The following is a 17,231-nucleotide window of genomic DNA, read 5'->3' as shown; positions in this document are numbered from 1 at the left end:
TATCGATTTTTCAACTTTTAAAAAATGATTATAAGTGAAGGTGTATCATTTACTACTCTATTCGTGTCTTTTTTTTCTCTCCTGGGAGGCTGAACACATTCTTGCTTTTTGTTTATCTGTGAAAAGTTTTTAGCGTTGGAATCATGGTTTTCTTAATTTTTATGAATTCTTTACGGAATCATTAGCCCATTGATACTTGCACCACTTAATTTGTTATAACTTGGGATTGTCTATAAAAACTAGGATTTTGATTATTGCTTGAAGTTTTGCAAATTAATTTGTTTTTAATTTAGAGAAATGACATTGATTTACTTCTACTTCTCTTTTTGTTTTCTCCTAGATACTCTCTAAGTGGTGGAGGAACTTCATCCCACTGAAATTCCTTTGGCGTTTGGGTTTTGTTTTTTTCCTTTTTTTCTTCTTCATCCTCCTCCTTTTTAAAAGTCAACGAGAGCCTTTGCTGACTTCGCTGAAGAGGTGCACCATCGCGGGGGGCCATCCCCCCCACAGCGAGGTTGCCTGTCCAGGGCCTGATGAAGTCTCCAGGTGGGGTGGGGAGGGTCAGCTCCTGCGAGCAAGTATTTTATTTTATTTTATGATTCTTGTTTTTAATTCTAACCATAGTGCACATATCAAGGAAAGTGTCTTTAGAAACAAAAATAAACCCTGAAATGTATATTTGGGATTATGATAAGGTGACTGAAGAAATGAAACCTCAGGTATCCTGCTTTACGTTGATAACTCCCCCTCCCTGGGAGACGGAGAACCGCTCTGGTGGGTCAGTGTACAGATTTGTATATAGTGTCATTTTTAAGGAAACCCTTTTGGCGTGCATAGGGATCACTGTGTACACACTGGCCAAGTGCTTCTGTAGATACCGTCAGTGGGGTAAATATTTGACAGGCCGTAACTCGAGTCTATTGCCTTGCCTTTATTACATGTAAATTTTGAATTATGTGACCAGTGATTTGGGTTTTACTTTGTATTTGCAGGGTTTGCCATTAATAATAATTAACACCCCTCTTATGGAACACTCCTATATTTGTACCTCAACAAATGCAAATTTTCCTCTTGTTTGCCCTACAACCCTTTTGGTACACTTAGAAGTTGATTTCCTTTTTCATCGATGGTACTATTTCTTAGTGTTTTAAATTGGAACATACCTTGCCTCATGAAGCTTTAAATTATTATTTTAAATTTCTCCCCGATGAAGTGTTCTCGTCTCACTTTCATTCGCGCCCTGCCAGCCCTGCACCAGCTGTGCCGTCCTTCCAGTAGGGTTTTCTGTTGCACCTTGTAGTGAAATCTGCGTATCATCTTTCCCACCTAAACGTGTCTGAATGCTTACACAAATAAATTTTATAACACAGATTTTGCATACTCTCCTTGGAACGTGACTCCTGAGAGGGCAGTGCACCTGCCGCGTGTGTGTGTGTGTGTGTGTGTGGTGTGTGTGTGTATGTATGTATGTATGAGGCTCCGGGAAGAAATGCCCACATTCAAGCTGTGGAATGTCCAGGTCAGCTCCCTGTGCAACTTTTAAAAATGGTCCTGAGAAGATATGGGTGAATGTTGCTGATCTGTAAAGCTGCTGTCTTCCCTGGGAGCTGGAGGGAAGCTTGGTTCTTTTAAAGGCGATGGTGTCCGCTAGTTTGTCCGCCAGGTGTCTGTGTTTTTCTTGGCTTGTGGTAGCGTCTGGCTTGCCAGGGGGGTTAATAACCTCTGGGTCTCTGGGTCGGGAAATACTTCTTGCCGCCGTTTTTGACTGATTTGAGTACGTGTGACATTTTTTATCATTTGTTGATACGAATCGTTGTCATCTCTTGCTGGAGTAGCAGTTCTTGAGGTGGAATACAAAGGCTTTTGGAAGCAGGGAAGTTACTGGGTAAACTTGAGGATGGAAGGTCAGTTATCTGCTGGCCCGGTGGCCTGGATGTTACAGGGAGAGGACAGAGGCCTGAGCTAGAGACGTCTGAGGGGTGGTTATGGTTTTGGTTAATGGAATGGAGCTAGTTTGTAAACTCTTAAAATTGTCGTGATTTTTTAATTAAAGGTAGATTTGGGTTAATTTCTATAAGGGATATATTTTGGTTAGAGGAAACAGAACCAAATGGCCATCGTGCAAGTTTGTTAACTTGAACAACAAAAATGGAGAATATTTCATTTTGTGTTTCGGAGAGTATTCTGCGTGACGGAGCTGTTTGTTTCCCTGTGTGAGGCATGAGGCAAAGATCAGTTTTGTCCGTTGCTGGAGAAAGAATCAAAGAAATGGAGCCGTGTTCCCCGAGGTGTGCTGCTTGTCTGATCTTGAGAGCGCCAGAGCAGACGGCAGCTTTCTGGTCTAGAGTTCTTCAGATTTGCAAATGGACAGTGGTTTCAGGACTTGACCCTGACTGACCGCCATGTCAAATACGAGTGATGGTCACACTGATAGGCAGACGGGATCCCAGCTAAGTGAGGTGAGGTTAGTAGCTGCTCTGCAGTCACTGGACGGTTAACAACACAGCACCGTCTCCCAGGCGAAGCGGCAACTTACTCTATTGAGTTTATTGGGAACGTCTTCTGTTGATGAAGCTTCTCGGGGAAGATGTGCTTTGACAGGCTTTTGAAAGTGGGTCACCTCCCCCTACAATATCTCCTGGCTTGTTACTTTCTGTAGACAAAGAAAAATCAGGGCATCTGCTTGAGGCTAGTTTGTCCACTTCAAGTCCTTTATTAAAAGACAGACCAGGTACCAGAGCTACAAGAGGACCTGCCTCGGGCCTATACACCGCTGGTGGTATTTAGCCAGACCCGCGAGCTCAGCACTCAAGGTAGATTGACTGCCCCTCGGAAGCCTCTGGATGCCGCACCCCAGCAGGTAGTGGCTTCTCTGCCCACACTGCTGATGGCTGGGCGGCTTCACCCAGAAGCACGGACAGCCTCTTGGAGGTTGGGGCTGTGTCTGGCTGGTTGTCGACACCTTTTTGAAGTGGTCTTTTTCTGCACTGGCTGCACCCACGTGGTCTGGGGGCCTCGGCACTGTCACAGTCGTGTGATTGTCTCACTGTAACCGAGGGTCACACACCTTCCCGATCTGACGTTTTGTTCTCCAAGTGGTCTTTTGAAGCGTTTAGTTTGAATGCAGCATTTTGTACCTTTCTTTTGGCAAAACAGGTCTGTTTATGAGCATTTTTACATTTTCCTCCTTAAACGTGGCTTGTGTATTTCTGCTATAAAATATGGCAATAACTGAAGAGTGCTGCAAGGTGTGTTCTTAAGCACAGGGTCTGTATCATGCAAGGGTCAATAAAGTTCACAGAAATAATTCTTTTTATAATTGTGTCTTGTGTGTAGAGGGGGAGTAGACAACGTTTGTGTCCCCCGCACCTCTGAATTTATATGTTGAGATCCTGAGCCCCAGTGTGATGGCATTAGGAGGTGGGAGCCTTTGGGGATGATTAGGTCATGAGGGTGGAGCCCTCAGGACTGGGATTAGTGCCCTGACTCCACAGCAATCCCTCACCCCTTCCACCATGTGAGGACACAGCGAGAAGATGGCCATCTGTGAGCCAGGAAGTGGGCCCTCACCAGATACTGCCTCTGCCGGGACCTTGATCTTGGACGTCCGGCCTCCAAACTGTAAGAAAGATATTTGTTTATAAGCCACCCAGTTGATGGTATGTTTGTTACAGCAGCCAGAAAGGACTGAGATAGCGGGTGTCTCTGAAACTCCATCTGTTTCCGGCAGCTTGGGAGTGGTCTGAATCGCCTACATGATTTGCACTTAGGTTTTCTTTGAAGTCACAGGGGGACACGGGTGTGAATCATAGCTGGGAGCAGAAGACTGACTTAGGAGACCACACCTTGTCTCCAAGCCTTGTAGAGGTGAGTGACAGGTGTGACTTTTGGAGGGAGAAGCTCATGATTCCGCCATCTCAGCAGCCCAGGGACTGGGGTCAAAGGCTTCCCAGTCCCCACCCTGCCCACCTTGCCCTCAACCCCTTGTCTTCTAGAGCCTCTGATGGTCAGTCTTCCGGAAATGTTCTGCTTTCCCGGTCCCACGTTGGAAGAAGCAGAGAAAATTATCACATACATATCAAAATGTTGTTTGTCTTAAGAGAACAGACTCAGCAGCTCATTCACCCCACCCCACAGTGACCAGCTGACTCCCCGACCCACCTGCCTGAGATTCAGTCAAAGACAAGAGACGAGGTTGGTGGTTTTGCCTTAAAACTTCAGGATGCTGGATTGTGGCATGAGGTATTTTTATTCCCTTTTGTTAGTACTTAAAACCGTCTGCACAGACCGTAAGGCAAGTGATTCACACACATCTCGAGCTGCTCATCGTCCATTTGTATGTTTCCACGTACGCCGGTCACAGCCCCCCGGTCGGGGTGGTCCTGGGTGTCTCAGGTGAGGGCCCCCAGCTGTGGTGTGGGGCACTGGAAGGAAACCGTGTTGGATGGGTCGCCCCCTCTGGGGGCGGCATCAGGAAAGGGCTTAACAATACCAAGGGAATAGCAGCCACTCGATCCCCATGGAGAAGAGGCGAACGGATTTTGACCCGTGGGCCCCAGCAGTTACTGGAACCCTGTTCCCTGTGTTGTCCGACTATCAAGGATGTGCAATGTCGTATGTCCATACCCCAGGCCGGGGGGTGGTTTGGCGGCGGCGGGGGGGGGCGGGGGCGGTGAGTATAAAAAGGAGAAAAGAATGGTTTGTGAAGACAGGCACGATATATATACCACTATTGAGTGTGCAGTTCCAAACCACAGTTGCAGTAGGATACAGGTATGATCACAGGAGCCAGGGGACTACGCACTGTGACTCAGAGCTCCTGCATCCACGAGAAGCTCAGACACGCTCCACAACGTAACACAGCACAGACGGCCCTGGTCACTGCCATACACGTTCTCATGCTCGTGAAACATACAGCAAGACACCACAGCTTACTACCCTCCCATCGGATACGGCACTCAGTGCACCGACAGTCCAGCGAGCGCACTGGATTTCCGCTTCTCCTAACAGAAGACAACCCGCTACGCTTTGTAAATAGTCACCGCTTGAACAATTTGGTCAACTTGTGCCAAGAAGGAGGTCTGGGAACCAGCGTTTCCCTGGAGCCTGCGGCCCCCAGTGGAACACAGGATGCTGCAAACTGCTCATTTATCAAAAAAGTAAAGCCTACTAATTTTCTATCATTATAAAAGTAGAAAGAGTGAGAAAAAAAAATCTGAAAATGATCTCATTTGCTGAAGACTGCCAAGTGTATCGCAGACAAACAATGGAAAATCCATTTTGTAAAATACAGCAGCCTAGAAATCAAAATCGTAAGTTTATCAATCATCTTTTTTAAAAAAAAGAGCCCTTGCCCTGTCTTTTGGTTGCATGGACGCGTTAGTACTGACTTTAAGGTGCAGTTGCGGAGGGAAAAATGCCATTCGGCACTCTATCCGTGACAATATTTTAATACTGACACAAGCTGAAGACAGCCCACCGAGGGCACGACGGCCGAGACGCCACCCGCGTTGAAGGCAGGGGTGCGGTCCAGTTCCGATGAGAAATTAACAGCTGCGAAGACAAGGTTTAAAATGGTTCTGTGGAGACAGATGAGAGTCGCTGTGAAACCATGTATTATTTTGTTTTCCAGACAGACAGGTGTTAATTTTACTAGGCTTCATTAATACAGAAGAAAGAAAATGTCTTCCGGGAAAGTCGCCACTGCTGAAACAATCAACACATGTGTCCCGTCCTGCCATCAATACACGTGAGATTCTTTGTGACTCAGAACGTGGGCACGGGAGGCCGAACTGGTAGCACTTCGGATCACCTCCATCCATCTAGGACAAGAAAGTGAAATGACCGTCAGGGGCCACTTTTTATCAGCCCGTGTCTCTGAAATCTGCTCTTCTTGTTTGTTACAGCTTCATGACCCCTGGCGGTCGTTACTTACAAAGCCCCAGCGTGACCTAATACTGCCTGGCGTAGAATCTGCTCTTGTAGCAGGAGAGATCTCACATGAGCTCCTAGCTTCCAGGTAAAGGAAAGCGGGGTTAAGGCCTCCTCCAGGTACTCCTGAGGACCACTGGCCGGGGCATGCTCATTCTGCAGAGGCGCCTGACGTGGGGCTGCAGTGCACACTGCCAGTCCTTCTCAGGACAGTGGGGTGCGGCCTATCCTAGACACGGGGCTGTTTGTGGTCTAGAAGCAGCGGGCAGAGGGGCCCAGGCTGCCGCTGAGCGTCCCCCGCCTGCAACAACAAAGCGTCCTCTGGTGTACCACGTCACGAGTGCCCGGGGGAGGAGACCTGGGGTGGCCCAGCTTCCCGCCTTGGTGGAGCTTAGACGGCTTTAGAAATCCCTAATCCCAGGGCTACATGCTCCCTGCCACAGCAGTGACGGCATCTCAGTTTTCCAGTCCAGGATCAAATTTGAGGAGTGCTACCCCGTGGGCTCCCTTTTCAACCAGTGTAGCTTAGGGCCCCGCTGCTCTGGGGTGGGTGTCAACGGCGGCTTCGACCCTGGTCTTAAACCACTGTGCTGTTTCCCGTGAACTAACTTTACGTGAGTTTGTGCGCAGATGACTGGCCCACTGATCGGAACCCTCGTGGGTTTTCAGAAGAGTTTCTCCCTCAGCGGGGTGGCAGCAACTGCCCTGTCTGGTTTGGTGCCCAAGGACCACCCCTCGCCCAGGTGGTGACTCGGCAGTGACACTGCTTTCAGAACCTACCCCAGGATGCGAGGCCCAGGATTTGTACTTGAAGGTGGCCACAGGGAGAGCCTGGCTCCTTCACTTCTTGGCTAAAGGAAGACCACTGCCCTGGGTCTTCACACCACGGAGCCAGTCTCATTGGTAAGGTAACTAACTCTAAGAGGCACTAGGATTTTTTTTTCCTTCCTTACGTGGTCTTTTGACTTGAAGCTTACTTAGCCTTTTGGCCACGGGACAAAGCAACTACTGTTGCCATCGACTGGAAAAACACAAGTTAGAGATGGAAAAGTGTACCCCGCGTGGTGTGAACTAGCGTACAGGTTTTGGGCTGATGTGTCCCAGGGAAAGTCATGGTTCCACTTGCTCCTGTGAAAACAGACGTGTACTCGCATTGGGCACACAGAGCCCAGGTCTTATGAAGTGCTTTCATTTTAAGCAAGTAGCAGGGTGAGAACAAGAAGGCCCTTCTGGAAGGGAGTCAATGCCCAGGCAGCAGGTAGCTGCTGCTACAGGGCCTTATGCACTTGGGAGAAAGCCCGCTGCTCGGAAGGGTGTCCTTTCTCTGCAGGTGCCCTGTGGGGGGGGACTTACCTTTCAAACGTGTATTCGCTTTCAGCCCTGAAGTAGTACACGTGGGACTTGAAATGCAGCTTGAACACGTAGTCCTTGTGGAGGTCTTCAGACTCTGAGGGAATGGTGAGCGAGTACCCAAGGAGAGGCAGGCTGGCGAGGGGGTGACTGTCCTGGAAGGGGGCACAGAAGGTGGGAGCAGTCACAGGTGTGGCACCTGCCCGCAGCAGCTGGTCTGGACTGAGGCCCAGGCCCGGATGCATCGGCCACTGGTGACATCACCCGCGCCCCCTCCCCTCATCCAACCAGCAGACGCGCAGCCCTTGCGCAAGTGGATAACAGCAGCCTTTGCTTAGAGCTGTGGGGTCTCTGAGGGCCGTGGCCTTGCCCAGCCTGCTGTGGGCCCCCCTCCGACACCTGGGTGGCTCAGGGGTCAAGCTGTTCATCCTTCCAGAGGAAAGCTGCCTGCTCCCCGAGGAGGGAGGGTCCTTCAGGCCCCTCCCCAGCCGCCCCCCTGGGCACATACCTGGTGCGACTTGTAGAAGAAGAGGCAGAAGTTGGTGAAGACTACCCACAGCTTCTGCCACCCGTTGCTGTTTTTGAATTTCCTCAGCAGGTTCCCAGACAGCTGATTCTACAAGACAAGTCAGCCTGTAAGGAGCCCGGTGGAAAGGCCAACTCAGTGTCACAGCCCGGTGGGGCCCGCCGGCAGGGCCGTGCTTCTGTGAGCAGGCTACCTGGGGGTGACTTAAGAAAACGGCCTTTCGCTCTGGGAGGGGGACTGCATGAGCCTGGGTTAATTTTCCTGTCAACTCCCTCCCCCCAACCCGCGCCGTATCTCAGAATGTGACCTTATTTGGAAATAGGGTCATCGGATGTAGAATTAAGGAGATCGTCCTGGAGTAGCGGCCCGTATCCACTACGGCTGACAGACAGACACGGGGCAGCCCCTGTGACCACAGGCAGGCGCGAGTGCTGCGTCTACAAGCCCGAGAACACCAAGGCTGGCCAGCAACCCACAGCAGCCGGCAGAGGCCAGGCGGCCGCCTCCCACACGGGTTTAGAGGGACGTTGATTTCTGGACCTGTGACCTCCGGGATGGTGAGACAGACCTGCCCAGCGGGTGGTGCTTGTTGGGGCATCCGTGGGAAAGGCTCTATCACCCTCAACTCTAAGCCGGCAGGAGCCCAGCGCCAGCCAGCAGCTCCTGACTGCCACCTGGTGGCCCTGGCTGCAACGCTGGATTTCAGCGTGGAGCCTCCAGGCTCCATCCTGCGCTGGTGGGAACAGGCCTTCCGGGCGTCCTGGTTTAACTCCGGAGCTCCATGGTCTCCTGAGGCCCGCAGGAGCTGCCAGCACAGAGCAGCACCGTGAAATCACAGGCAGCCCAGGGGGGCCGCCAAGACCAGAGCCTGTGCATCCTTGCCTTCTCTCCAAAGCCCCCGTGTCACCTCTCAGAGGACCCTAAGAAGCCTCATCTGTGTCCCTGACAAGACCAGTGCCAGGAAGCCTTGACGAAGAGAGCAATGGATGGTGAATATAATCACTGCCACTAAATCGTTCACTTCAAAGGGGTGAAACAGGCAAACGCACCACAATAAAATATACATATACACACACCTGCGTCTGCCTCATTCCATCTCTCTGGGGCTTTTCCAGTAACCTGTGTTTAATCCAAGAGACATTCTTAAGTAAGGCGCCTGTGAGAAGAGTTTAAATGGCTCTGGCTGCGAGTCGCTTGCAGTCTGATGGGGGAGACGGCGTGTTAGGCCGAGAGAACACAGGAAGCAGAGCTGTCCCTGTGGCCATCACTCCTGGCTGCCACTTACCCACTGGCGAAAGGCACAAGAAAAGGCGAACGGTGGGTTCCAGCAGGTGATGGTGGCAACCAACCAGAGTGGGGATTTGATGCTTGTGCAATAGCACACACGATTACATGCAAGTCTCACTCTGGAGGAAGGAGAGTAGCGCATTTTCCTTTCCTTATTTTTATACTGAAATCAAATTCCTCCAGACAGAGTCCCCAAAAAACCTTTCTCTTAGATGCGTTTACCTTTGGAACGATAGCCAGTCCAGCCCACAGTGTGGTTTACACACTTCACTGATGAACCAGGTTCCAGGCCAGTGTTCTTCCCAAGGCAGGGTCATGAGAACACTCTTACCTTCTGCCAGCAGCCTTGAATCCTCCTGGAACATGCCAGGGTATTCGTTCTGAGCAAGTCCTTCTAGCTCTGCCAGCTTAGCAGATGAGATGCTTCTTAGTAATTGTATCTACGGGTCTCTCCTTGCTCCCCATTGCCCCCGTGCCCTCCGAAGTTGCCAACCCCACCAGAACCCTCGCTCCCTTGGCTTCGCTCCCATATACACGTCAAGTCTCCTACTCAGGTCACGTGGCCCCTAAGCTGCTCTCAAGAGCCTTTTGTCTACGCAAATGACCTTTGGGTCTGTCTCCAACCCGGACCAGTCCGTGTGTGCTGCCTTTACGGGAGAGGTCAACATTCCCCATCTGGCACCAGCTGAGGCCCATTCCCTGCCTTTCCCAGACTGGAGGAAGGCCTCTCTGCTCCCAACTGCTCCATCCCTGTTGTGGATTGATTCGTGTCCCCCCAGAAGATATTCATGCCCAAAGGCCCAGTACCTGTGAAGATGACTGTAATAGGGTCGTTGCAGATACAATCAGGATAAGGTCCTACTGGAGTACCGTGGGTCCTAACCCCAATGTCCTCATAGGAAGAGGACTTTTTAACAGATACACAGGGAGACCCCCCCCCAAAGTGAGACAGAGGCGGAGACTGGAGTGATGTGTCCACAAGCCAAGAGAACACCGAGGGTGGCTGGCAACCACCAGAAGCCAGGAGAGAGACCTGGACCAGGACCTCCAGAAGGAGCCGACCCCGCTGACACCTTGATCGTGGACTTACGGCCTCCAGCACTGTGAGAGGACACATTTCTGTTGTTAAGCGGCTTCAGACGTGTTGCGGCAGCCACAGGAAATGAGGGTCCCCACCCCTAGTTACGTTCCCCCATCCCCCTGGTCCTCACCTGTGTGCAGACGGCTGAGTGACACCCTCCTCTCTCCCCAGCCCCCACCGCCTCCCAACTCCAGTCCTACAACACAACTTTGATGGTTTCACCTCTGAATCCTCCGCTGGCCCTATGGCCTACGCGAGGCTTCACACTGGCCGTCCTAGCGTCAGCACCCCGACGTCGACGGTGCCCCCAGACTTTCTACGGAGGCCAGCTCAATTTCACGCTGCCCCCAAACATCCCCCTCGCTCACTTCTACCTGCACGAGCCCAGAAGAGAGAATCTGGTGCTGGGGACGGTAAGGAAGCAGCACGTCAAGAAGGAAGGAGCCACTCCCTCGTCCCCCTTCCCCCAACTCCGGTCATCCAGGGGCATGTGGCACCCACAGGAGCCCACCGCGGACACCAGACTGAAGCCACGCGCCTTGGGGACGGGGATCGGGCAAGGAAGGGACATTTACAGAGTGACAGACGCGCCAGTTCACGAGCATCCAAGCTGCGTCACTGCCACCTTAAAACCACACTGACTCAGGGCTCGCTCGCGTGGGCTACAACGTTCAGCAAACCTTTCCTCAAAGGGCCAAATACTATTTTAGGCTTTTTGGGCCAAGGGGCAAAATCAAAGACAGTTGTAACCACTCAAAAACGGAAAACCCTGTTCTTCGTTGATGGACTGTAACCAAGCAGGGGGCGGGCAGGGTTTGGTGTGAGGCTGCAGCGTGCTGACCACTTGGTGTGCTGACCACTCGGCTGACTGACAGACACGCGCGTGTGCGCACACACAGCACCAGTGCAGGCTGTCACCCTGAAAAGCTGGGCTCGAGGAGCTGTGTCTGGGCCGCATTCCTGAATGGCCTGCCTGCCTCCAGGGGTTAAGGAGGAAGGTTCATGCCTACCAAGTTCCCACACCTCCACAGCCCTGACTACACATCGCAAAGGTGAGTATAAAGCGAAGCAAAGAGGACTTCTCCCGCACGGCCCCGCCCTTCCCCTGGCCTCGCCTGGACAGAAGAGATGTCATCAGGTATTTTTTGCCTCCAGATGGCCACTGCCCCCTCCTTGCTGGAAAGATCCCTGTCCCCTGGAAGAAATCTCCGGTTGGCAAGCTTCGCCAACAGGTGCAGTGGAAATGTGATGGGAAGGATGAATACAGTGAGCCCCTCGGGAAGAGAAAGCCCCCTCCCCCGCCGTGGGGCGGATGCAGGAGACGGAAGGCCACGCACAGTCGGGGAGCTCCACGCGCTGGGACAGCCCCGAGGATGAGGATGTCTTGACGAGGAAGCATGGGTTTTAGAACATTAGCTGTAGCAGGGAAACTCGACAAACGCAGTTCCGTGGAACTGTGAAGGTCAGTTCCAGAAAACAATCTCAGAGAACCCCTATGGACTACCCATCAAGAAATGTTCGGCTCATTTGAACCAACACACTGTTGGTTCCGAAAGCCAATGCACCGCTGTTCGTGGCTCACAATCTCCTAGGTGACATTTTCGGGCCAGGCACACTTAGGAATTCAGAATTTGTCAGATTTTAGAAAGATAATCCAGTGCCTGTCCTCTATGACACCCCAGGCAGTGGGGTCTGGGGTTGTAGCCCAGAATCAAACACAGCGATGCTGTAGTATAAAACAGGACGCGCTCGCAAAACCGATAAACAGCCTCCTGACCGGTCAGGTCAGGTTCTGCTGTCAGTGGGGTATGAAGAGAACTTCACGGTTTTAGAGCTTTCTGGGCTTCGCATTTTCTGAAAGGTTAGGGATTATGGACCTGGACTGGAGGACGCTTAGGGAATGAGGTTTGGAGAGTTCTAGAAGGTTCACGGTCGCAATACGGGGAGAGCCCCCATCCCCAAAGCCAGATCTTCGGGACGCTCCGAGAGCCGGCTTCTTGCAGGTTCTTCCATGAAATACACCTACCTGCTGTGGCCCTGGCTGGCAGCAGCTTTCCAACCATACCGCCTCCCCGCACCCGATTCCGGGGGCTGCTCCAGGGCGCAGCAAGAACGGCGCCTGCGCGGCCCATCCGGACCTCTCGGCGCGGACACACGAATAAAGGCACGCACAGTCCCCGCCCTGTGGCTAACTCCGCGAGAGGAGAGGGCACGGTCCAGAAAACAAAAGGAAACCATCACTGCACAGGCGGCCTGGGAACGGACAGACGCCAAGGCCGGTGCACCTGCCGGCCCACAGAGCGCGCATGCTCAGAAGGCCGGTGCCCGTGGCCTGACGCCCCGCCGCCTGCCCTACCTCCACGGCCACGCTGAAGTCCACCATGGAGACGCTGGTGTTGCGATGCCAGCACACGTGCACCATGGTGTTGCCGCGGTGCGGGGCCTGGCGCTCCAACGAGGTGCGCGAGGCGCTGAGGTCGTCCTCCGACTCCTGGTCGCCTGCTGCCTCCTCCGGGGACTCTGCGGGGGCAGCAAGTGGCGGCGCTTTCCTCTCTGCTCACCAGGAGGGCCCCTGTCCCGCCCCCTGCCCAGGAGCCGAATGGGATGGGAAGGCTGGGGGTCCCGGGCACCCACCGAGCAGGAAGTCACACTGGCAGCGAGGGCTTGGCCAGGGGCGTCCCACCAGTCCCTCTGCCAGGGAGCCTCTAACAGTCTTCTCCCCGCCCCTCGCCCCCCAGAGGCTGACAAGCGGCAGTGCTGGCCCAGAAAAGATGCGATTTCTCCGCTCGCTCATTCTCTTTTAAGGGGTTTTGTTTGTTTTTTTTTAACTTTTATAAAAAGTTCCTTGATTTTTAGCTTAAAACACAAACGTAGACTGTGGCTATGGGGCGCATCGGTAAGGCAATTTTCAGTGCAACACTTACTGCTGTCAGGAGGGCTGCTGGCCAGGAACTCGGGGGCGGGGCCGCTGCTTTTCTCGGCCAAGTCAATGGCCATCTGTATGTCCTCCACCCACTTTTCCATCTCGGACCGAGAACTGGAGGAGGACAGATGGACGTCAGGTATTTCCAGGCCACGGTGGGGAGAAGGGGTACCGAGGTCAAAGGTCAGGCTCCCCGCGTTACCTGGCAGCCACGACGATGGACTGGCGCTGGCCCCGCAGGGTGAGGCAGTGGGGCACGCCCCACTCGTCCTCACTTTCCTCCATCTGTGGGGCGAGTGTTCATAAGTTACTGCCGAGCGGGGGTTGGGATACTCAGTGCATTTTCAAACGTTCACCGAACTGACTACAGCTTGGCGGAACCAAGTCCAAAAAAGTCCCCATCGGGAGGGTGAAAGCAAGGTCAAAATGCATTATACTTTTTCGTCAGAGCCATAAACCTCCCTCTACCCGCCCACTGAGGAGAGTGTGGGAATATGCCACACTAGTGCACACTGGCGCACACCGGCGCCCTGTCTGCCTCTGCCCACCAAGGATCACAGAATATAGACACCCGTCCACTGGACATCTCGGGAGAAAGGCTGCTTCCTGGTCTTCACTCCACGTGGACGGTGAGGATGGGCTCTCAGGGCCCCGGGGCCAGGCACCGGGCAGTGAAAGGCAAGTTCACACCACGTAGGCACGGCAGCTTGCCTCTGCGCTTGATGCCGGAAGGTACATAGCCGTGCATCCCAGGTGCAGGACAGGGAGTGAGGTCCCAGGGCCCCTCTAGGGGAGCCCTAACAAGGCCCAGGTTTTTCACAGCGCCTGTGACGCTCTCACTTCCTTATCAAGCCCCTCCCCCTGTCACTGGCTCCTGCACCCCGCGGGCAGCCCAGAGGCAGAGGTCCCGGTCCCCATCCCGTGCCCACGGCGCATACTCACGGTCATGCCGTAGAGCGGGAGCTGCCCGTGAACTTTAAACTGATTCGAGGCCGTCAGCCCCCTGCTCGTGTAGAGCAAGACGTCGTTGAACTAGAAGAACAAGGACAAGCGCGGCTGAGACGAATGGGCTCCGTTTGAAACCAACAAGTACAGAAACTACGTTTTCAGAGTCCGACAGGACAATTCGTGGATCTCAACACCTCCAGTCTGAGCAGCTCTGGCTGCTCCTCCTGTCTCCCAGGTACCCCCTCTGGGGTGGCCGAGGCCCAGCGCCGTGACCCTTGCTGGTTCCACGGGCTCACAAGTCACCGATCACCTTGAACAAACAGCTCTCACCACTTACCAGGAAGAACATGCGAGGCTGGAGCCCCTTCCCGGAGAGCTTGCTGAGGCTGCCCAGGCGGATGAACTCCTGCAGAGAAAACACACCCACGAGCTGGCTCGGAGCCTGCAAAGCCGCGTCAGCGCAGACTCAACGCGATGTGAGATGCTTCCGCTCATCGTGGTCCCTTTCACGCTAAAAACCGTACCCGTCATAGCTCCTATTTACTGAACACCGTGCTGTGCCGCCTCTAAGCTCCTTTCCTTCTGAGCAACCTGCAAGGCAGGGGCTAGCTTTGGCTCCTCCACCAGAGAAGCAGCTGGCGGTCGGAGCTCCGCTGGCCCGTGCGGTGCGCTGGTTCACACCCGGACCTATAACTCTACACTGAACCCCCAGGCCCTCAGGGCTTCCGGCTGCGAGCAGGGGACAAGGCCCCTGGATGGATACAAAGTGGCAGCCGGGGACCAGGAAGACAGATACGCCACAGGAGAGAACTGTGCATAGAGGAATCTTCTCCACGACTTAAAATCTGGTTCTCAAAAACTAGTAACTGTGTTCTAGGATGAAAGAGCCAGAAAGGAACTCTCCCTCCCGACTATAAACTTCTGAGGGCACAGACGATTCGGGGGCACTTCAGAAACCCTCCACAAAACTATCATTTACAAAACTGGTAAAATACACATAAAACTTGCCCTGCATGACCTTTAGTGCATCCATCAATACCATCTAGGTCCAGAACTTTCCACCACCCAAACCATTAAGCAGTCAGTCCCCATTTCTCACTCCCCGTTTCCGCCTCCCCAGCACCTGGCAACCACCAATCTGTTTTCTGTCTCTATGGATTTGTCTATTTCATATAAGTCCAACAGTAATATGTAGCTTTTTGTGTCTGGCCTATTTCACTTAGCACAATGTTTTCAAGGTTCCTCCATGCTGTGGCACGTGTCAGAAATTCGTTCCTCTCTGGGGCTGACTATTCCACTGCATGGACAGGGCACACTTTGTTTACCCACTTAGGCTGTTGATGGGTATTTGAGTCGCTTCCCCTTCTGGCTACTCTGAACAGTGCTGCTGTGGACATGCATGTTCAAGTTTTTGTTTGAACACCTATTTTCAGTTCTTCTGGGTATAGAGCCAGGAGTGGAATTGCTGGGTCATGAGGAAATTCTATGGTTCACTTATTAAGGAACCGCCAAACTGTGTGTCCACAGAGCTGCTTTTAAAACACAGCTGCAAGTTCGTTGACATTCTTCCCACAGAGGCTGGTCTCTGTCCCCTTCCCTTAGATGTGGGTAGACTGGTGACCAATTTGACAAATAGAGTATGGAAGTGATGCTGTGTGACCTGTGAGACCGGGTCATAAAACTACACACAGCCTCTGCTCTGTCCCTGGGAACACTTGCTCTGGGAACCCTAAACTGCACATTAAGCAGTGAGACCACGCTGAACCCACGCTGGGGAGGCCCCTCGTGGGCTCTCAGGTGCACGGTCCCAGCTGAGCCCAGCCTCCAGCCGTCTGCCAAGTGTAAGCCTTGGCCCCTCCAGGTCAGCCCACCTGGGACCTCTGTCAATGCCCTAGAGAAAGAAGAATCGCCTGGCTGAGTCCTGCCCCATTCCCAACTCACAAAACCGTGACATATACTAAGAGGTTGTCTTCAGTCACTAAGTATTGGGGCTGTTTGTTACCTAGTTTTCCTGTGACCTCAGTAGCCAACGAGCCAAGAACAGGGACTCAACCAGTTCATTTGCATTCTATAGACTGCACAGCCTGACTCTTGCTTTGGTCCTTTATGAAATGTCAATCAAAGACAACATCTGCTGGTGATTTAACTGACATATTTTGGAGATCAACGAAGTGACACATAACAAATACTTGCTGGTCCATGGGATGGATGCTATCAGACAGCAACGGTACCGTATGAAGAAACGGTGTTTGGGGAATGCTCTCATCACTGAAGGGGATCAGAGAATGAGGAGTGGTGACCCCACTGTGCTGTCTACTCCTGTTCCCGGCTCGCATATCCGATGTTGTTATATGTGCGTTTTCTTAACGAATCTTAGGGATGTGGGAAGGGGAAGATGGAGCTTCTGCAGAAGGGCTATGGACTCAGATCACCGTCTCAGGGCTGGAGATGGAAAATGCCTCTTGCCCAGAACTGTTTTTTAATTTTTAAAGAAAACCATGGAATAGGAGAAAAAGAAAAGGCTCCTAATATTCTTAAGCTCAAGCTGCTTCCTACTGGAATGAAATCCACAATATCCAGGCCTCTGAGTTTTATCCAAATGAACTTCCACTATCCTCCTGGAAGAACTCTCAGGCACAGAACTCTTAGGGGCAGAAAACACACCCTGGGGGCCTGGCTCAGGCCAGAGTGTGCTGGGGGGTGGGGGCGGGGGTTGCGGGGTGGGAATCCTGCCTTCCAGGACATGACCTCATCTCAGCCTGACCCTAGCGGGAGGGCAGCAGGATTATGCCCGAAAGCTGGGTGAGGAATTAGACCGCAGGGAGCTGGAACATTAGCCGCTCACCTTTAAATCTCAATTTTTCAAATTCCACCAGTAGATAAATCTGTCAGAGCCTTCTTTCCACTCAACAGGTTATTCGATAATTTAAAATTTAAAAAAAAAACAAAACCAAACAAAAAACCAGGGTACTTCCCTGGTGGTCCAGTGGTTAACACTTTTCCTTCCAATGCAGGGGGTGTGGGTTCGATCCCTGGTCGGGGAGCTAAGATCCCACATGCCTCATGGCCAAAAAAACCAAAAACATAAAACAGAAGTAATATTGTAACAAATTCAATAAAGACTTAAAAAAAAAAAGAAAGAGAATCAATTAGCCTCCGTGTGTGGAAGAGCCCATCTTAGAACT

At 52.5% G+C, this 17,231-nt stretch overlaps 2 protein-coding genes and 1 long non-coding RNA gene across 5 annotated transcripts in view; 2 read left to right on the top strand and 1 right to left on the bottom strand.

The window, feature by feature from the left end:
• The window catches only part of STK24 (serine/threonine kinase 24), a 108,593-nt gene extending 107,222 nt beyond the window's left edge, over window positions 1–1,371 (top strand). For both annotated transcript variants that reach the window (XM_060129029.1, XM_060129030.1), the window contains one exon: window positions 341–1,371. In XM_060129029.1, coding sequence (XP_059985012.1) covers window positions 341–377 — 37 coding nt within the window. In that variant the 3' untranslated portion in view covers window positions 378–1,371. The remainder of the gene's footprint in view (window positions 1–340) is intronic.
• A 3,291-nt stretch (window positions 1,372–4,662) lies between these two features.
• Window positions 4,663–8,326, top strand: LOC132508680 (uncharacterized). The gene is made up of 4 exons (XR_009536736.1): window positions 4,663–5,749; window positions 5,907–6,019; window positions 7,877–7,987; window positions 8,130–8,326. It is a non-coding gene; the product is annotated as an uncharacterized LOC132508680 (long non-coding RNA).
• FARP1 (FERM, ARH/RhoGEF and pleckstrin domain protein 1) overlaps window positions 4,700–17,231 on the bottom strand; it is a 290,364-nt gene continuing 277,832 nt past the window's right edge. For both annotated transcript variants that reach the window (XM_060129027.1, XM_060129028.1), the window contains exons 20-27: window positions 14,384–14,452; window positions 14,041–14,130; window positions 13,301–13,383; window positions 13,100–13,212; window positions 12,532–12,695; window positions 7,790–7,897; window positions 7,285–7,436; window positions 4,700–5,822 (exon numbers count right to left, since the gene is read on the bottom strand). In XM_060129027.1, coding sequence (XP_059985010.1) covers window positions 5,741–5,822; window positions 7,285–7,436; window positions 7,790–7,897; window positions 12,532–12,695; window positions 13,100–13,212; window positions 13,301–13,383; window positions 14,041–14,130; window positions 14,384–14,452 — 861 coding nt within the window. In that variant the 3' untranslated portion in view covers window positions 4,700–5,740. The remainder of the gene's footprint in view (window positions 5,823–7,284; window positions 7,437–7,789; window positions 7,898–12,531; window positions 12,696–13,099; window positions 13,213–13,300; window positions 13,384–14,040; window positions 14,131–14,383; window positions 14,453–17,231) is intronic.

This window comes from Lagenorhynchus albirostris, chromosome 18 (genome assembly GCF_949774975.1).
Source record: "Lagenorhynchus albirostris chromosome 18, mLagAlb1.1, whole genome shotgun sequence".
Classification (NCBI taxonomy): Eukaryota; Metazoa; Chordata; class Mammalia; order Artiodactyla; family Delphinidae; genus Lagenorhynchus; species Lagenorhynchus albirostris.
The sequence above is the reverse complement of the archived record's forward strand: the minus strand, read 5'-3'. Positions and strand labels throughout refer to the sequence as shown.